General features: G+C 40.9%; 2 protein-coding genes across 6 annotated transcripts; one reads left to right on the top strand and one right to left on the bottom strand.

The window, feature by feature from the left end:
• Positions 1-338: 338 nt before the first annotated feature.
• eya3 (EYA transcriptional coactivator and phosphatase 3) lies at positions 339-14529 on the top strand. Of its 4 annotated transcripts, none has more exons than XM_041052792.1 (19): positions 339-446; positions 3355-3459; positions 4082-4131; positions 4458-4552; positions 4633-4713; positions 4819-4873; positions 5697-5806; positions 6070-6207; positions 6412-6497; positions 6698-6875; positions 7136-7290; positions 7506-7589; positions 7702-7791; positions 8226-8284; positions 8456-8616; positions 9364-9478; positions 9851-9972; positions 10064-10164; positions 10478-14529. In XM_041052792.1, exons 2-19 carry the CDS (start codon positions 3403-3405, stop codon positions 10556-10558), a joined length of 1818 nt encoding a protein of 605 aa, XP_040908726.1. In that variant the 5' UTR covers positions 339-446; positions 3355-3402; the 3' UTR covers positions 10559-14529. The 4 variants fall into 4 exon arrangements, with proteins under 4 accessions (XP_040908726.1, XP_040908723.1, XP_040908727.1 ...); XM_041052789.1 differs by having other exon boundaries at positions 7121-7290; XM_041052791.1 differs by having other exon boundaries at positions 344-446; positions 3352-3459; positions 7121-7290.
• A 1339-nt stretch (positions 14530-15868) lies between these two features.
• On the bottom strand, positions 15869-19254 carry LOC121191932 (XK-related protein 8-like). Of its 2 annotated transcripts, none has more exons than XM_041053401.1 (3): positions 18840-19254; positions 17820-18010; positions 15869-17267 (listed from the first exon to the last, which is right to left on the bottom strand). In XM_041053401.1, exons 1-3 carry the CDS (start codon positions 19133-19135, stop codon positions 16441-16443), a joined length of 1314 nt encoding a protein of 437 aa, XP_040909335.1. In that variant the 5' UTR covers positions 19136-19254; the 3' UTR covers positions 15869-16440. The 2 variants fall into 2 exon arrangements, with proteins under 2 accessions (XP_040909335.1, XP_040909336.1); XM_041053402.1 differs by having other exon boundaries at positions 17841-18010.
• Positions 19255-20249: the final 995 nt, after the last annotated feature.

Raw genomic sequence — 20249 nt, 5'->3', positions numbered from 1 at the left:
AGTTGACAGAGTAACTAATTGGTCAACTCAACATTTTAGCTCTAATTGTAGTTTCAGGAGTATTCCATGTACCGTTAAACTTATGCTAGCTTAAAATTAGCCAAAGTGCTATTTTCTTCTCATTTTCGACGAGTTGTTTGATATTAACGTGCACTTATTAGACGTAACACAGCCGAAGACAAAACTGACATTTAACAAATGGGTTTATCTGTTCAAATAACAAATGTTTGCAGTCTGTCCTCTCACCTGTGCTAATGCCACACCTGCCGCCTCCCGTCTCGCCAAAGAAAAAACACTCCTGTGAGTCAACATGTTGCACATGCGCAGTAGAGCCTGTAGCGAAGCTTCCTGCCAGATAGTGCTCCCTAACAACAGACAAAGCTTGACACTGTGGATTCAGCTAAAGGCGCTTAAATAAAAAGCGTTTCTCATTCACTCCTTCAATGGTAAGACCGATGTTGATCACATTTGTGTGTCGGGGATGTCTGTTTTGCAGTAGGCTGTGCGATTCGGTGCAGCGGGACTGAGATGCTCTCACACGCTGCCATTTCTGTGCCCACTCCGATGGCTGCGGGTCCCGACTAACCTCTGGAGAGGCAAACTTTCATGGCCGGGCCAAACTAAGTACAGCTGGTTACGTAGGCACCATTATACCCAGACTAGTGAATTAGCATGCATGCATAATAGACAACGGACGAGCCAGTCTTTTCTATGAGATGTGGTCGTAAATTAGGTTATAGTATCCAAACCTGTGAAGCTAACGTTACTCTTGGTAAGCTTGCACGGCGACGTCTAAATGCTGGAGTGATACGCTTTATTAACGTGTTATAATCGTTCATGTTAGTCATATCAGTCGGTGTTATTTATCCATGTCCGACTTCATGTGTTGACTTTGCAAATTACGTTTCTGTGCTTAAATCAAAGCTAAGAGAACTATAGCTTTTCATAAAACAGTCAGATATCAGACTTCACCTTCACAGCAAACTGTCCTCGGCTTGGTTATTTGCTGGAGGACAAACACTGAAAGCATGTATAACAGATCAAACGGAGGTATTTTAGGCACTATAAATCAGGTAAGCTAAAAATGCCAAACGTGGTAACAATGGTAATATTAAGGTTTCAACTAAGAAATATTGTCATCACTACAATGATTTTTCTCAATCAGTTTTTTTTTTGGGGGGGGGGTTCTGAAACTAAATATTTAAAAGTGTGTTATAATTCCCCAGAGCCTGGGCTGACATATTCAGATTTCTTGTTTTGTCTGACCAAACATCCAAAACCCAAAGATGTTCAGTCGGCTTTCATGTGTGACAAAGAAAAGTGTCAAATTCTCACATTACAGAAGTTTGTTTTTGCTTAAAACCACCAGACAGTTGTTAGGGTAGTTGCTGATTAACTAATCATTGCAGCTCTAGAACATATATGGATCTTTGTCAGGTTTCCTGTTCCTTAATATCTGAACAGTTGTTGTATTAGCTGTCTATTAACTCAAACAACTCTCTCTGAATATTGTGTATTTTCCTTAGCTAATTTCACAACCTGGAAAACAAAACATTTCTGACTTTTTTTCTCAAACAAATAAGAATCTATTCCAAGTCAAGTCCAACACAATATTAGATGTTTAATTAGGCGCCCAAGGCCACAGATTAACTGGTCTTTGGTGTCCCCTAGATTTGATACACCACCCTTTTGGAAGAGACAGTAATCACTTGAAGCAGTGACTCCCAAATGATCCTGTATCAGGGCGATGGTGTTCCTCAGGTGATGCGATTCAACCCGGGTGTTGTTGTGATACTGGCAGAGGAGAGGTTACTGTGAGCAGCTTGGTTACCGATGGTAACAGCTGGTGATAAGTCTGACAAATTGGCCAGAAAAATGGCACGTGCAGTGTGTATCAGCTGCGAGCAGTGTTTCCAGACTGGGCAGTTTAGGGCCACTTTTTCTTTAATCAGGCAGGTAAAATTCGATTTGAGCTGGTTGTTATAATTTTGGCTGCTTTTTGTACCGTCAGGGCTGTCTCCACCTTCGGAAAAGTTAGACCATATTCTGGAGGTTTTAAACTGCATAGAGCCTGCAGAGCCAGAAGAAACTTAGTTACTCAGTGGTCGTGACTCAGTCAAATCTCACGGACATAAACAAGTTTTTAGATTCAGTGTGACTTTCTGAGGTTATCAATATTTCTGATGTCCATCACAAATACACATCCATCCAACTTAGAAACCATAGAGAAGGATGCTCCATAATAACTTCAGAACTAGCCTGTGAATCGTCAGATTTTTTATTTTTCTGAAGGATCATAGTAAACCGGTGATATTTGTCAGTACATCCACCGGTACATAGCAAACAGGACACATCTAGTGGCAAATTTAGCTTACTTACTTTTCAAATGTAAGAAAATAAAGGCTTAAAAAACAGGGCTCATGTTGTGGCTGACAGTGTGGCTCACTGAATCCGTGGCCACACTATGTTATAGTCCTTGTTTCCTGTGAAAGTTTGCATTTGTTCATACAAGTGAAAACATGTTTGGGTCAGAGCCGCTGAAAAAGTCTGCGGTTTTATGTTATTCTTTTAGTTTTGATCACCTTTATAGTTTCAAACCTTACACCTAAAGGGAGTTATACATACTGTGGTCCAAATATCTAAAATATAAGCATGTGGGTTAATTTTTCTTCAGTAAATCACCCATTGGCCACATTTTCCTTCAAATCCTTCAATGCGTTTTTGAGTTCACCTACATAAATCTTGCATAAGCTGACATATGCTTTTATGGTCCAGCTAATTCAGGTGGCACACGTTTGATTCAGAACGTGCACCGCTAACAACAGCCTGACACATTTATACGGTTTTGAATTTTCCATCTGACCTATTTTCTCTCTTTGTGTCTATGTTATGTCAGTTGTGGACAAGTGTGCCAGCTGTGGACAAAACTAGGTTAGATCTTATCCCCCTGGGGCATCTATTGATAAGACAGCTTGCACCTAAGCACCTAATGCTTCTGGAGAATATGTTTTCATTGAGCTTAAGTTAGGTCACATGTAAGGTGGCACGCTTCCTTAATCCCACATTAAACACAAGCATGGTGGGGACATTGGGCAGTGTCGGTGCCACACATGTCTCACCTGCAGGTCTCGTGCTGGAGATTAGACCAGGGTGCCCCCCATTTTGTTCACCGCCACCTCCCTGTTGATCACCTCCGCGATAGTAGGTGGGTGGATGGGGAGGGGGGTGCATTAATGAGCATTTGTGGGACAAGAGGAGGGGGAGAATCACGCGTCGGAAAACTACATAAGGCATGACCCCTGGCCATTTATTCTCTGCCTTTGTGGTTTTTGCTCTTGTGGTTGTGTGAAGCAGGGTCCGGACAGGCTTTCCAGGTACAGAGAGTAGGCGGAGCGTGCAGACATGTCGGGTCGCTCTGCTGCAGAGATGGATGACTCGCAGGAGCTGCCTGAGCTGCCGGTGAGTGCACACAAAAGGACACCAACACAGAACCAATGGGTGGATGCTTTGCATAAATCATTGATTACTGAACAAATTGATTTAGATATTTCATTTAACAAGTAAAAATAAAAATATAACCAGTTACTGCCTCTCAAATGTGATAATTTGCCATTTTTCTCTTTTGCACATCATTATAAATTGATTACCGTTGTGTTTTTTGACTGGTGATCAGCCAAAATAAGCACCTTAAGGCTTTCATATTGGTTCTTTTAATTTGTGAAAAGAATTTGTCACATTTTATAGTCTAAACAAGCTGTTACTTTATTTATTATTTACTTTATTTATTTTTTCTTTAATATGAAACAAAAAAATAAAGGCGCAAAAATGAGATTTTATGGTGATTTTCTTGCACGGCAATAGAAGCAGTATTTTTCAATTTCTTCCTGATGTTAAGCAGTGGTTGAAAGCAGAATTCAGGCCACATTAATCAATTAATTTATTTTCGTCTGACTGTAGTGGTTACAGTATTGAGAAAAAAGATGCATATCAAAGCCCTGGAGCAGCAGAGTACAGTAGAATTATGTAGAAAACCTTTTCTATAAATTTGTTTTTGTGTCTGTGTGTGTGTGTGTGCGCGCAGGCAAAGAAGGCCAAGCTTGAGATAGATGGCGGGCTGGAGAAAGAGCCAAGGTTGGTCTTTGGTTGGTCATTTATTTTAGATATATTTCTTATATTTTGAGTGGTTTAAATTGCTGTCTACATTGTCTGGATTAGTCTTGTGTTTTGAATATACTGTTAAAAATTACTTTTCCACACTGGGTGTTTTTATGCAATTGACTGTGCTTTTTTTGCCAAATGCAACTTTTTACCTTGAGCAGTTTAGTACTTAACTTTGTACCATTTAATGTTATTTGCCAAACTTGAACTGCTTATATTTCAATAAAAAAAAAAACACACACACAAAAATGGAACTGTTGATGAGCAGTGTATAACCCTCTGCTTTGCTGCTTTTTTAGTAATCTTGGAGACGATGGGAGTCCAGCTGCTGTTTTAGGTCCATCAGAGCAGGAAAACTCTTATTCTGCCCTGTCCACTGCTCAACTTGATCCAGGTAAGTAGCAAATGTGGAAAAAGGCTGACGACAGTCGCAGATGTTCCAGGAAAATATTGACAATTTGTTTTCGATCATAGGTGATCAGGAGCAGTCGGACATAGGCAGAGGGGCAGTATCTCAAGCATGCAGTGACTCGATGAACTCGTATGCACATTCTGGTACGAACAAACTGTCAATTTTAAACAAGGCACAATAAAGGAATTAAAATAAGAAAGTTGCTCTCGTCTGTCAAACTGAAACTGTCACGTTTTTTATTTTTATAGCTACAGATACAACAGCCACAACTGAGTACACCCATCAGGTTTATCAAGGAAGCAAGTGAGTACGCTGCATGGAACAAATGTGAATTTGTTAACATTGCAACCATTTTACTCGCATATTCAAGTAAATAAGAGCAGCAGGTGATACTTAATTATCATGTAAACCTCAGACACTCAAAATAAGCAACAAATGCAAAAGTTCTTTGCAGCTTTAGTCAGTAATTCCATACCGTTTATTTCATTTACAGTTGCAGTCCAATTGTGTTTGGTCCTGTGGTTTTCCTGCAGCCTGCAGTATTTTTATGAAATACTGTGCCATACAATTATCTGGGACTTTTTCCAGTCGTAGTTTAACTAAAGAGCAGTCAACATCTATTCCAAGGCCAGAAAATATGGAATTAATCTCCTGTATTTTTTCCTTCCAGCATTGCTTTTGCTCCTGAGAGCCTGTTTGTATAAATATCATTTTTGAAATTGTGGTATCACATATGTTTTTTGTAACCAAACTCTTGCCAGGGCCTTGACTAGATGGTCTTAGCGTGGCTTTGCTATTTATTATTCCAGTCTGCCTGGAATAAGCTCCAGGCCTGATTGGTAAGCAGTACCTTTACATGTGCCATCGCCACACCCTAGTATTAGGTGCGGATGTGGCTTGGAGCAAGTTATGCGACTTGAGTGAGCATCGGTTGGAGCTGAAACCTGTGGAGTGATTTGTAGGAAAATCGGGGGAAAACCCCTTTTGTGTTTGCAAATTTTTTGCACCAATGTAAAATCACTCATGCTAGTCTGGGGCCCTAATAGTGGACGTCTTGTTCTGCTGTTTGCATTTGCCCTGCTTGATGTGAGTGCCCATTCTCTTGCTCTCTGTCTCTCCATTTCAGCCCAGCAGTGACGTCGTACACCAGCCAGGTGGCCTTTCCTCCTCTGGCCCAGTCCACTGTGTACTCCACTTTCCCCCAGACAGGCCAGACCTACGGCCTCCCGCCCTTCGGTTAGTCTCACTCCTGCTCTAACAGCCCATTCTTAACACTGTCTGCTCACTAAAACCAGCATCACTCCTTTGTTCATTTGCTTCAGAGGCCTTTCTGTGCTTTGGTGCTGCGGAATCAGTTTGCTTTTGGTCTCTGCTTAAACACACAAGGCCCACATCTTGACTGAAGGACCTGGTTTCTCAACTTTGCCCTGTCTTCAGTGACCCCACTCCTCTCGCTGCCCCTTACATTCTCTGCTTCCATTGCTCTCTGTCATCTTCAGGTGCTATGTGGCCAGGCATAAAAACAGAGACAGGGCTGCCTGAGGCACCCTCTGGTGGCCAGCCTGGGTTTCTCAGCTTCAGCACCACATATACCTCAACCCAGCCAGGCCAGCTGCACTACTCATACCCCAGCCAAGGCAAGCTGCAACCTCACTCTGTCTCACAAGACTCTCTGTCACACTCTCTGCAAATATGAGAAGTACTCCGAAATAAACAAGAGTTTGAACTTGCAGTGGCACAGCTCTGCTTTCCTCTCTTGTTGTCAGTCACTTCAGTCATTCCCTGTGTAAACATTCTTATTTCCTTCGACACAGTCTTACACAAGTTCTTTCTGTCTTCAGACTCAAGCTTCACAACATCCAGTGTGTACTCCAACATCCCGTCAGCTACAGCCACCTCGACAGCCTCCACCACAGTTACCCACCAGGTGAGCAGCAGTGTTACTGTGAGAAATGGAGAAGGAAACTCTGGCTCTCTGTTATCTATCATCTATTCTCCCATTGATCTGTAAGGAACAGTACGAGTAAAGTTCCATGTTTAAGTCTTTGAGTAAATAGATAAACATCCACAATGAATGTTTTGAGACACACTTGATGTTTTTTTTTTTTCTTCTTTCAATTCCTCCAGGAATTTAGTAGCTACAACTCTCTTGGCCAGAGTCAGTTCTCTCAGTACTACACTCTGCCTCCCAACTATGTGCCCGCTGGGCTGCCCAGCAGCGATGAACAGGGTGCCGGTGCCGGTGTGGCCGGATATTCAGCTGTGAAGTCGGAGGAGGCAGCCTCAGCTGGACTTCCTCCCAGAGGTGATGTCAGCACTTTGTAATCTTTTCAGCATTAGATTATTGTCTTTTTTTTCCACATGCATTGTGAAGGCTGTTTCTAAAACACCATGTGATCATGAGTTTAATCTTTGTTTACCTGAATTACTTGTGACCCTTGTGTTCATCAGCATTCACTGCATGTGTTCTGAGTAATCTTTGTACAAGTTTGACAGATTACAGAAGCAATTTAATAAGGTCACAAAAACTAATATCTGTCTCATGCAAAGATGCGTCCCCACCAGAGAACCTCCCAGCAGGAGCAGCTCTGCCCACCAGTGTCGCTCTCCCTGCTGGAGCCAGAGATCAGGACGAGGTTGGACGCAGGAACTCAGTCGGTAAAGCCAAAGGGAAGGGCAAGAAGTCTGATAGCTCCCCGCCTGCTGACAGTGATCTAGAGGTAACCACACAGTTCAGCTGCAGGGCAGTGGTGAATCTTATTAACCAGCTGCGTCTGAGCTGCTCTCATTAAATCTTTGTGCCAGTGAAGTCTTAAGTCTATCGCAGTAAGAAGTTTAGAGTTTTGGTTAGTCCTTTCAAATGTCACAGTAAAGCTTTGTGTGTGTGTTTTTTTTTAATAATAATAAAAAATAAATTTTCTCCTCTGTTTTTTAGCGCATTTTTCTGTGGGATCTGGACGAGACCATTATCATCTTCCACTCACTGCTCACTGGCTCCTACGCACAGAAGTTTGGCAAGGTTTGTTTCCGCAAATGAGCAACAAAGTTGAGTATACAACATAAAATGAAAAGTGTGACATACCGTTTATATTCTTAACTCTTTGTTGTTGATCTTTACTGTGTTTGTACAGGACCCAGCCACGGTGCTGAACTTGGGCTTACAGATGGAGGAGCTGATCTTTGAGCTGGCAGACACTCATCTTTTCTTCAATGACCTGGAGGTACAGTGAGATAGATTCAAACCGATGCAGCCATGGCAGGAAAGGAGATTTCACTTGATCAAAACAAAAAAATTTCCTTGATCTTCTGATCAAGTTTGCTGAGTTCCTATGTAGTCAGCCGGAAAATGGAAGAGAAACATTGGGTTGTCATCTAAAACCAGTAAAACTACATTCACAGAAAAACAACTAGAGATGCTGCTTCTAGGCACTGGTTGTTTACAAACTCACAGTACATTATTCAGAGCTAGTTGGTAAGATTTTTTTCTAGATCTCTCTGAGCTTGACAGATTATGTATTTCCCAAGTTTAATAAAACCTGGTTTCCCTTCTAAAGGTACACATGGATGTTGTAGTCTTTGTATAAGTGAAAGAGCCTTTGCTCGTCAACTTTAAGCTCATCTTTTTTCTCTGTTATATTTCTTTTTTTTTTTTAAGGAATGTGATCAGGTTCATGTAGAGGATGTGGCCTCTGATGACAACGGACAGGACCTGAGGTGTGTTAAATGCTGTGCTGTAACTAACAAAAACTATAAAATGACCATCTCATCACACTTGTATTGGCCCTATTACATACTTCAGCACTATTACGTCTGTTTTCTTTCAGTTCTTCTAGCAAATGTTTTTCTTTCAAAGTAACAACAAGTGATTTCCCCCCTTCTCTTCAGCAACTACAATTTCTTGGGGGATGGCTTTAATGGACCCAGTGGTGGAGGGGCATCAGGAGCCACCACAGGAGTCCAGGGAGGGGTGGAGTGGATGCGCAAACTAGCCTTTCGATACCGCCGGCTAAAAGAGATCTACAACAGCTACAAAGGAAATGTTGGAGGTGAGTTTGTATCATGTAAAACAAGTCGCTTTTTGACACCCAGGGTCTATTCTGGAAAAAAGGGTGTTAACCCTGAGCTGAGGGGAAGTTTTCAGTTGCAGAAACGGAGATGGCTTAAATGCTGAGTTAGTTCCTGTGATGCTTTATGCTATGAACCTAACGGCAAGTGGTCTGACAAGATATGTAATTTCCTCTTTCATACAGTCAGTGTGAAAGTGCTTAGTGGAGCATGTTCATTTGCAGGTGTTGCATTATGAGATATTTGTTAATAAGGATAACTTGTGCAGCTTTAGGATTTTTAGATTTTAAAAGTGTGTATAAAAAATATGTCCTGGGTACACTGAGTAAAATGTAATAGTGTTAACTTATCCAGTCTTTTCTCCAACTCCAATTGGAACAGGCCCCTGGAGATTTAAGGGACAGGTGCACAGGAAAAATTATCTCATTGATGTCCACTATTTAGTAACACTGCTGCCTTCAGACTTTAATTATGTAAAGTCAAAAGACTGGTGCTGTTACAGGGATTTGAATGCCAACATGGACGACAGTAAAATTAGTTTGAGAGCACAAAGTCCAAAAGGAAGCAAACACACTGTTAGATTTGAGTTTAACCTAGTTCTCTGGCTGTCGAGGCAATGTTTCAGCCCAGTGGCCAAAATAAACTGAACAACCCGTTTGCCTTGTAGCATAGAGGATGCATATGACAGACAAAGCCTCTGCATGTGAATGCATGTCGTTTTCCTCCAGGCCTGTTAAATCCTATGAAGAGGGAGCTGCTTGTGCGACTTCAGTCTGAAATCGAGAATGTTACAGACGCCTGGCTCAGCACAGCGCTGAAGTCTCTGCTGCTTATCCAGTCCAGGTCAGAGCACTGCTGTCATTATTATTAGTATAATTCTTTACAATCATACTTTTCAGCAGGATGCCCTATTTTACACCTCACCGGGTGCCATTCGCTTTATCACTGTTTACACACACTACTCCATTTTTTATGAATATTTGGACTAAGGTGATGATTTTATTTCACTCACATTACTGTGATTCAGCCCCAGATACTGTTTTAACCAGAACCACAAATTTGGCTTTTGCTAAAATTACATTTTCAAGTATTAGTAGTTCCAGTTTTAGTTTTTTTGTTTAAAAAGCATGAAGGGAATCTTCCTTTAGAAAATGCCAGATTTCACCACTTACCTGTCCCTTTTAACGTGGGTGTGTGTGTGATACCCTCCAACAGGGGAAAGTGTATGAACGTGCTGGTCACCACCACTCAGCTTGTTCCAGCTCTGGCGAAGGTGCTTCTCTACGGCCTGGGAGACGTCTTCCCCATCGAGAACATCTACAGTGCAACGAAAATAGGTGCAGATGATTATACAAAGACGAACATTAGCACCATCAATCATTTTCTGTCATGAAAGTGAAGAAATATTAAACCTTTTGTTTCATGCAGGAAAAGAAAGTTGCTTTGAGAGGATCATCTCTCGCTTTGGGAAGAAAGTTACTTATGTGGTGATCGGTGACGGTCGAGATGAGGAGTTTGCAGCAAAACAGGTAAGTTTTAGTTTGCATGCTGCCCTCAGGAGTTTGTTAAATATTGCACCACAGGCAGTTACAGTCACTGCAGCTCTAGCCTTGTTGTTTAAAAGACTTCCAACCATCTTTATTTTCAATATATGTATTTAAATATAAATATCTGTAATATGCATTTTCTGTAATTCTTCAGTCTGTACTTGCGCCTTTATTTACCCATATTTTAAGTCTGTTATCTGATCTTTTGAGTCATATTAATATAAATCATCTTAATACTTTCCACCATCATAGCCTAACTGTATATTTTAACAAATATTTGTATGTGTCTGTGTAGCACAATATGCCTTTCTGGCGTATCTCCACTCACGGCGACCTCGTGTCCCTGCACCAAGCGCTGGAACTGGACTTCTTGTAAAGGAGAGGTGGCGTTGAATGTCGCACAATAAAGGGAAAATGTAATTGTCGTCCTGTTGGCTCGTGGAGTGACAGTGCACGAGAAAAACCCTCCACAACCCCAACAATACACACTCGCATATTAGGAACACCTTTCTGCTCTCACTGACGACTAAAGACTCACTGTGTGATGGCAAATGTACTGAGGCGGACTTTGGGTCGGAGCTGACTGTGAGAAACAGACTGGATGCAGCAGGCGGCTGAATTAAGGTTCCTCGCACCCAGCACTCCCTCCTCTACGGCAGCTAACCTCACCACAGCTGAAACTGGCACTGATTTGGACACAGAAGGGAAGACATACGTGTTTTTTGTTTTTTGTCTTTTTTCACCTCCTTGCTCTTTGGCCTTGATCTCATTTGCTTTCAAGTATCAAAATCTCCTGTGGTGAGTTCTGTCCTTCTATTTTCATACTTCCCTCTGGGAATAAACAACCAAAGGGCCATTGTTCTTTATTACTGGCATTCACTCCTGGGGTTGTTGTAGCTTTTTATTTGTACTCTGTATAAGTGAAAGAATAATATCAAAGCAAATTTGTTTAAAAATGGGTGAAAAAAAACTATTTCTGGGTTGTTTTGTGCTCAGTCAAAGACTTGAAAACATCATTTTGATGTCTCGTTTGCAAAGTACCTTGTTTCTCACAGTCATCAAGTATCAAATAATCCCATTTCAGTTTTTGATTTACCTCCTGTGTAGCCAGTCCTCTATGAAACGTAAGGCACCGGATGGGTTTAAAAAAAAAAAGAAACAGGTTGGGTAACTTGATCATGACCTCCCTTCCTCTCCTGACCAAACCACACCATCAGTCAGCTGCCCTGACCTCTTCACTGTGTTTCAGCAGCCAGTGAGTGTATGTGTATGTGTGTGTGGGGGGGGGGTCCTTTTTACATACACTGTGTGTGATCTGTGGTCAGTGAGCATGTGCTCAGCATCGCAGTCTCCTGTAGGACCTGTGCTACAGAGTAAAACTGAACTTGCCTTCCTTTAACACACCGTGATGCTGAAGGTCGTAAGCTGGGCGGGTTGCACTGAACATGAACTGTTTCAGCAATGACTTGGAAGTTTGCCTGGACAGTTGCATTTCAGTTTGACTGTTAGGAAAGAAAAACTTTTCTGCCCCCCAATATTCGTAGTATTATTTGTAAATGTACACAATGCACAGGTTCTTGAGCTGTGTCCCAAATCATGCTAGTTGTCATAGTGTACCGTTGTGGCGTATATTTGTTTTCTAGATTTGGGACACGCTGCTCACAAATCTGTTTAAATTTGTTTCCTCCTTCCTCCTGTTTAGGCCACAAATGATTACAAAAAAAAAAAAAAAAAAGAGCCATTGATTGCCTGACACAAAGCTGAAAACAATCTCAGCTCGTGACGTTTCGGAGATACGTGGTTTTCACAGGACAATAATCAGTAATATTTCTATGTTGACCCCGCCTGTCCTAAGTGTCCTTGAAATGCCACGAGGAGACTTCCATACAAAAAAGGTTTGAAAAAGGTTTGAAAAGTGTTTAAAGTGGCACAATATGTATTTAAAACAATGGCTTTTGTTGGAGATCAGTTAGTTTACATTGTTTCATGGTGTGATTAAGGACAACGTGACCCTGCAAACAGTCACCACGACACATGTCTGAATGTTCAGTGTTTTAAAGTCAAGGCAGGAGAATGTGAGCACCGATGGACAGATTGCTGAACTGACAACATTTGTTGTTGGAAAGTTACAGAGCTCAGTTAAAATCAGGGATGTCCTGACCATGTTTTCATGTATAATAGTTTGGTAGTTGTAGAATTACATTTCTTTACTCTTTTATGTGGCTACAGAATCAGAACTGCTTTGTTGATCATTAACCAAAAAGGTTGTTGCAGACTCTTGTTTCCAAAGGCATTACTCAACATGTTTTCTTGTTTGTTTTTTGACTAGACCTTTATTTAGCTGTTTCTTTTGTTAGTTACTTAAAACTATGGCTGCAACTAAATATTATTATTTATATGATGAGTTAATCTGCGTATTATTTTCTCGCTTATTTGTTTAATTTGACTCATTTTGTTTGGAGCTACAACAATTAGTCAATTGGGAAAAAAATAGCAGCTATTTTGATTATCAGTACATTGCTTGTCTTTTTTTTCCCCAAGTATAAATTTGCTGTTTTCAGTTTCTCAAATGAAATGATTTGCTGATTTTCTTTGTCTTGTATGATAGAGAACTGAATATTTTGGGGGTTTAAACTGTTGGTTGGTCAAAACAAGCATTTTGAAAATGCCCCTTTGGGGTCTTGGAAATTGTTAGGGACCAAAAGAATTTATTAATTAGTTGAGAAAATACTTGGCAGATTAATTGTAGTTGATTTTGTTCGAAAATAGTCAAAAATGCAGATATTCAGTTTATTGTCGTAGAGGATGAAAGAAAAACAGCAAATATTGGAAGAATGTGACTTTTAGTTTAAAATGATTATTTGATTATCAGAATAGTTGCAGACTAATAGATGAATCAACTAATCATTTTAGCTCTAGTTTAAACTTTAAAACTACCTTTACATCTCTGAATTTTCATCACGCAACCGCTCAATGACCCACAACCTTGTTAAGTCATATTGGAGGGGGGGAGAAAAAAAACAAACACAAAGGATGTTGATGACTGTGCAATACACTTCTACTTCACTCATTAACTGTATTTCAAGGGGATTTTTCTTTTGCTTGTTGTGGACAGCGAGGGAAGCAGGAGGAGCCGACTTTCTAGGGTCTGAGTGAGATTACGACTGAACAATACTGAGCCTGAAGATTTATTTACACACTTGCAGCTTGACCGTTAAGAATGTGTATTTCTGTGTAATTTGTTTGTGTCTCGTGTGACTGTGCATATTTATATTGTGCCTTTAACCATAACCTGTATGCATAATCTCAAAGGGAAGTATGTAAGATTTTGTGTTTGATACATTTACTGCATTCTTATATTATCCAAAGTGTTATCTTACTTTTTTTAACCCAATACTTTTTTTAAGTGCTTTTTTTTTTTTGACTGTCCTGTCTGCACTGTATTTGAAAGGTCTCCCAGAAAACTATACATCTTTTCTGAGGGCGGTTGGGGGTGATGTTGATTGCTCAGTGTTTAAAGAAAACAATTTTAGTGAAGGGCTTAAGATAAAGTTCTCTAAATGTTTTTCAAGAACAGATATCTCAATTTGGAGTGATAACACATTCACGTTTTTCATAATTTTACTAAATTTTAAGTATAATCAGTTTTACTTCTCATTTCAGTCACATCCACTTTAAATTAAATGTTTGCTTCCTTTTGAAAAGGAGTTTGCCTTTATTTTGTTGCTGTGAAACACTGCATCGCTTAGAGACAATCAGTTTGTAATCTGTGGTATTTCAAATGCAGGTAAGATTACTAAAGTGAAAGAGAGGCTTGTTTTAAAGGGCGTGCTTTTGATTGTTAAGTGTCGTACTACCTAGGCAAGTTCAAGGGAAGTGGGTTTATCAGGCCGTGACAGACTTTTGAGAAAACTGAGAGACCATATGCAATCGTTTCTGTTTCCTTACTTTGTCTGCATGTTGTCTGTTTCTGACGCTTACCATGGCTTTCAAAAAACAACATTTGAGTGGCTATAACCTTAGATGTGTCCTATTTTTCTTTCCAATGCCAAATACTGTTATTATTTTTGAAATGCTATCTCTGTTTTTGTTTTTCTGTTATTGTTGTTATAGATTTTTTTTTTTTGATTATTCATCTCATTTTCAAGGACTTGTGAGGCTATGTGGGGTCATGTAGAGAGCCTGAATGTGATCCTGTAAACTGAACTTTATCATAATCAATGCTAATTTAATTACAGTAATCACTATTTTCCCCCTCAGTAGCTGTTTGGGACCTTGGCACAGTCCTGTAAGGTTTTCCTGTGTACCTAAGACACTCAGTACAGTGTAAATAAATTTTAAAAAGTTTCAGCCTTTGTGTTTATTATTTATCACTGTAAAAAGTTTAATGTCAGAATATACATTTAGGATTGATGTATAACTTATGACAATTTAGATATAAATAGAATCTTTAAAATGGTTCAAGTGAAATCAGGAATGCTGCCACACTGGAGGAACCATGAGAGCTGCTGTTTAAAGAGAGTTCACCTGATACAATACTCACTTGTCCAATACACAGTGGAAAAAAGCAGCTATAAATCTTCCTCCTGAACAATCATGTTCTAATGATACTGAAATGTAAACGTGCAAAAATTTATTCCTACATTTTTCAGAGGTCAAATCAAGTTTCCTCCTGAATTATTCTGGTATTTTAATGTAAAATTCCCGCTGTCTACCTCTACAGCATTTCTTTGCTGAGCCACAGGACAGAGCAAAAAAATTAAATTAAATAAAAAAAATTATAATAAAAATACTATAACAACCATAGACTGTATATGACATGGACGTAGCACCCGTGACGTTACCCATTGGTTAGGCGAGTCGGTTTTGTGACCAAACAAAACATTGGAGCTGCGCCATCTTGGATTTTAGAGGGAGTGTGCTTTCCATATTTGGCGGAAAAGCCGTTACTGTTCGGGTCAGCCGGCCGAGAACCCGCCCACTTAGCTCGGAGAAATATTTAATATTTACCGGCTTTCACCGCAGCCTCCATCTACCATCCACTTACAGTTACAGCAGCACACAAACAACAGCAGCCGCTTACTGACGGAGCTGCTCTGTCCATGCAATGTCGGACTTTTTAAACAGAAAAAATGAGACCAAATAAAATTGTAGCCTAGTATTCCCGCAATAAACGGACTCTGACAGCACGGAACACACCGCAACATCCTTCCTAACATTAGCTGCTCCGGTCCTCTATCTGTATCAGCAGCGACCATAAGTCGGCAATTAAGTCATAAGCCAGCGGCAAAATATGCTAACACATGCTAATTAGTGCAAACATGCAGGTAAAATAGGGAGAAATTTACTTACCGAAAAAACTGCAACAGACTCCTTCGACGGCCGGTTAGTACAGTCTACACTACAAAAGCCATATTGTCACAAAAACATATCCGAACATTGGCAAACAAACACGGACACTGCAGCCCCTGTCAACCGCTGGAGGTAGCCGCCTAGCCCAGCCGATGCTTTAGCAAAAAGCTAACTGCCAGTTCCTGTCTATGGAGGATGTCACTCAACATAACCACGCGGCAATTTATGTAAGAATTTAAAGCCTAAATAACACTAAACCTCCCTCCCCCACAGTGTTCACGGAGGTGGAAACTAGCAATAGAAACCAAAAACAAAAAAACGTACCAGGCTGTAAATATGTTTTTTTTTAGGCTGTAAAGTTGGCTAATTTAACATGGGGGTCAATGGAGAATTGCTGGAGCCAGCCCCCAGCAGCAGCCGAGGAACTGCAGCTTTTTGAACGCGGAAGTGATCCTCACTGTTGAAACCTACTACTCCCCCCTTGGTAACAACTGAAGAAAAATAGATCTCTTCACGGCCAGAATGAGCAGGAGGAATAATTACAGCAACCAAAAACACTTTCAAAGTACATATGGGCAAGTGAGTATTGTTTTAAGGCAGACTTTTTTTTTAAAAATGAGAACCCATCCTTTACAAGGAAAACACATTTAAAACATGGTTGGCAGCTTCACATGCTTTGGAAGAGAGCAGCACCAGTTAATGCAGTGCAGAAAGTGCCTGCGAGGATAAAGCAATCGTGACTTAAACGCCAGCAGTGTCTCGTGGGATTGTATCAGTGGTCGATCAGGTCATAGACCTCAATCCCACACAGCCCCATGATCTTGCTTAAGCTGACATGCTGACAGAAGTCTGCATGACTCAGTCTCTTTCTGATCTATATGTCCTGTGAATGTCAAGTGATGCGGGTCAGGAGTAGAAGGTCTCGGCCAGCTTCCTCATTCTTTTATTGCAGCGTTCAGTGCTGGGTGCCGTTGGGCTTAGGCTTGGGCTTGGCAAGTTACGATCTGCCAAATCTGTATCTATGTGCCTCATCATGGCCACAGGCTGATAAGGTAAGCCATTTTTGAACACAGCCATGTCCACCACATCTTCAGAATACAAGGCCATCATCATCATCGGCAAAGAGTCTCCAGTTTGGGACTCAGTTGTGACCCCTTTCAGCTCCCCTTTGGCAAGGTTTGGATGGTAGCACTTATAATATATCATTTTAATTATGAGTCCAAAGATGTAAAGGGCAACAACACTGACAGCAGTGATTATGGCATATGAGTGTGGGATTTCAAAATCAGGCGGTTCTGTGCTCATCTTCCAGTACCACAGGCCGCAGAGGAGGGAAACATCAGCCAGAATGTACCCATGGTAGAACAGAGTCCTGTACCTCGTCCTCCCCTCGACCACATTAAACCAGGCGAAATACCAAATGAGGCCTACAGTGGCTCGGTAAAGCCATTCACCACAGGGGCACTCCATAAAGTCCGTCTTGGATCGCCAGGCAAAGAAGAACAAAACCAACCAAGAGCAAATAAAGTGGGTAAAGATGAAGCAGGGCTGCACGGAGGCGAAGAGGGCGAGGGCGATGAGGCGAGGCAATATGAGAAACAGGTTCCAGAAAAAGTAGACCACCGACGAGAAGAACTGCTGGTTTTCCTTTTTGGGCAGGAAGGAGCGGAGGGAGCGGTGGTAGGTGGTTACAGTGAGGGCGATGGCTGAGGCCGATCCAAGGGCCTTTAACACTGAGGAGGAGAAGGGGTCATTGTTAGAGAGACCGCAACATCTGACAAAGGGATGAATGACTGAGGTCTAGACATGACTGAACTGCAGAGCTCGGAATCCACCTAAGGCAACAGGAAGTTCCCTCTTTCTCAGGCCTTTAGTTGAGTAATCTTTCTCAGATCACATGTTGTGTATGTAAAATATGAATCTGTGAAATCAATAGTGATTACAGCTGTAGTGGAGTAAAAATTAAATATTCTCCTCTGAAATGTAGTCAAGCAGAAGTAGAAAGTAAAATGAAAATAAAAGCATAAAATACTATAAACATCTAAATACTGCTTAAGTTAGAGTGAATGTACTTAGCTACACTTTACTGCTGAATTTGGGTGAACGGCCCCTTTAAAGACTCAGCATAGCCTTCAATGTGTATTTTTTACTTCAGCACTTGAATCTTATTTCAAATTTAGTAATAGATTTTTTCTTCCTTTATTCATTCAGTACTTTATTCATTCATTCTTGAGCCCTGTAGTCGCTCATTACTCCAGTCAATATATATGAGTGACGTGCTGCACCTGTGACAAGGTCGAGCTCACCCCGCTGCAGAATGATAGTGAGCATGAGGACGAACTGAGGGCTGCTCTCTGAAAACGTCTCTATGAGCCGCAGCATGCTGAGATCATGGCTCAGATACACAGCGACGTCAGAGGGGTAGTCTCTGCTTGTGAAAAAGCTGAGTACAGAAATCTCCATGACGCCTGCGTGCCTGAGAAGGAAAGGTTGTGAGATGGCAAACAAACATTTAATCCCATCGCAATGACTGTTTATTGAATTGGATTACTAATGCAAGGCACAAACCAGAAACCCCAGACCCCCAGGGGCCTCAAAAGGCTCAGGTTTGCTCCCTGTCGTTTGGGTCTTTATATTCTGATTAATCACAAATGTGTTAGAAATTTACACAAATAATCAAACTGCCATGTACAGTGGAGGTAAACTGGGGCCCAACAACAAATTTTTGCACCCATTCCCGCCAAAAGCTTAATCCAGATATGAGTATACTTGTATTACAGAATGTATTGATACATGAAAAGGAGCCAATCTGGTTTCGACACAAACCAGTTTTACCCTCATGATGTGACAATTTGGGAAACAAAGTGCTCCAAAACGTTTGGCTCCGGTATGCAAGGAAAACAAGTCTAAATAAACAGAAAAACTCCCTCCACACATAAAAAAAAGGCAAATGTTTGGAGAAAATATCCTGTGTTCTCTGTGTGGCCTTTAGGGGAATTGAAACAGGTTATGTAATCCATAGTTATGTTTTCTTCTGTTACTTAACCCTGTACTGTCACTGGCATTCCCAAACATGACATGACATCCCATGACATTACACACTACGCACACCCTCCCAATCTGCATGATTGTGCGGCACAGCTGTTACTTTCAGATGATTATCTCATTTCCTTGGTTTTCCTGTAAATGGAACCATTTTCATGAACATGCCAGTGAAAATCAGGGTGGAGTTCCCACATGAACAACAGCTTAGCTCCCTGCATCCACACGAGCAAGATTATCATAAAAAACAATGTTTACACAACCTGAAGTAGATTCCCAGTTGGAGCACATGGAAAAGCATGAGCTGGCACCGGCTCAGGCAGCCCTCAACCTTTGTCTCCCTTCTAAAGTCCTCGTAGCGATACCACAGCCAGCTGTAAGCCTGGACAAGCACCGACGAGCCCAGAAGGAACAGCGTCAGGATACCGAGGCTTACATACTCCTTCTCCTGGTAGAAAGACACAGCTGCAAAAATGTCCAGCCCTATGTCAAGCAGTAAAAACACCAGACCAAGACAAGTGAAGAGGAAATCCACACGAGAATACTCAAACACAACCATGGTGTCTGCCAAAATACAGTTCACATGAATCTCTGTAACTGCCCGCTCAAAGGGCTGCTACATGCTGGAGCAGACAAATCTTGTCAGTGCCTACACTTAACCACAGTGTGTTTGAAAGACAAACGAAAGTAAGAAAAAGAGGAGTGTTTAAAGTTTTTGGCCCCTCCTACAGTATACCCCTTGAGCACCTAAAAGGCTACAGGCATACTGCAGTAAAGCTGTTTAGTATCCCCCATTTACTTTTTGCTTTAATGAAAAAGAAAAAAAAAACAGCTGTAAAACATCATGCAAATCAAATACTGTCTGCAGTCTGTTTCCTCAAGTGTCTATGGAACAGAAATACACAGATTAAAACCGAAAATTCAAGTAATTCACCGTTGTTATTGGTTTAATAACTGCACCAGGCAAATGAGGTAAATAAGAACAAGCGGTAGTGAACTTCTGGTTTCAGAAGAGTATGTAGAAATGAACTGGATCTGCAACACTTTGTACAAACACTTCTGACATGAATTTCTGACACGAAAGAGGTTTGACGTAAAAATAACATGTAAATCAACAACAATGCAGACGTGAACAAACTTCTAAGACCTAAAGAGATTTGAATTAAACCGACTCCATCTAGAATAATGCTGATTGTCTAAGTGTAGAACAGTATTACTCAACACACCGAAAGAAAAGTGGACTTTGATCAGTCAGAACTGATACTAAAGTTTAAAAAAAAAAAAAAAAAAAACTTTTGCTCCGTGTCACATTTTAACTAGAAAAACAAAAACTCATGAACTCATGGATGTGAGAATGATAGTATCTGGTAGAGTGATGTCATCTGTTGTCAAATATGTCTGACCAGTTCTTTGGCTAACATGTCAATAATCAGCATTTGACCTAAACATGTTTTACACCATAAATATAATCACGATAAAAACCAGCATCTTGTCAAATGGTGTAAAACAGCTGTTAGGAAATCACAGTAACATAGAAAATTATTAAAGTCAAGCTTATGGTCAAATCTACATTCAAAGTCCAGTGGTAGCAGCTGTAACACAACCCAAAAGCACAACACACACATTATAATACCTCTTGCTGTCATGTGAACCCTTTGCTAATCTGATCATAG

This window comes from Toxotes jaculatrix, chromosome 13 (genome assembly GCF_017976425.1).
Source record: "Toxotes jaculatrix isolate fToxJac2 chromosome 13, fToxJac2.pri, whole genome shotgun sequence".
Taxonomy (NCBI): domain Eukaryota; kingdom Metazoa; phylum Chordata; class Actinopteri; family Toxotidae; genus Toxotes; species Toxotes jaculatrix.
This window is presented reverse-complemented; position numbering and strand designations above follow the sequence as displayed.

Bases quoted from the DNA above. Each gene is read 5' to 3' on its own strand.
- eya3 (XM_041052789.1), top strand. From the start codon at position 3,403: ATGTCGGGTCGCTCTGCTGCAGAGATGGATGACTCGCAGGAGCTGCCT. The intron at 7,291-7,505 runs GTAACCACACAG...TCTGTTTTTTAG, and splicing joins CTGCTGACAGTGATCTAGAG to CGCATTTTTCTGTGGGATCT. The intron at 7,590-7,701 runs GTTTGTTTCCGC...GTGTTTGTACAG, and splicing joins ACGCACAGAAGTTTGGCAAG to GACCCAGCCACGGTGCTGAA.
- LOC121191932 (XM_041053401.1), bottom strand. From the start codon at position 19,135: ATGGTTGTGTTTGAGTATTCTCGTGTGGATTTCCTCTTCACTTGTCTT. The intron at 18,011-18,839 runs GTTGTGTAAACA...TTTCCTTCTCAG, and splicing joins CAACTGGGAATCTACTTCAG to GCACGCAGGCGTCATGGAGA. The intron at 17,268-17,819 runs GTGCAGCACGTC...TCTCCTCCTCAG, and splicing joins TGAGCTCGACCTTGTCACAG to TGTTAAAGGCCCTTGGATCG.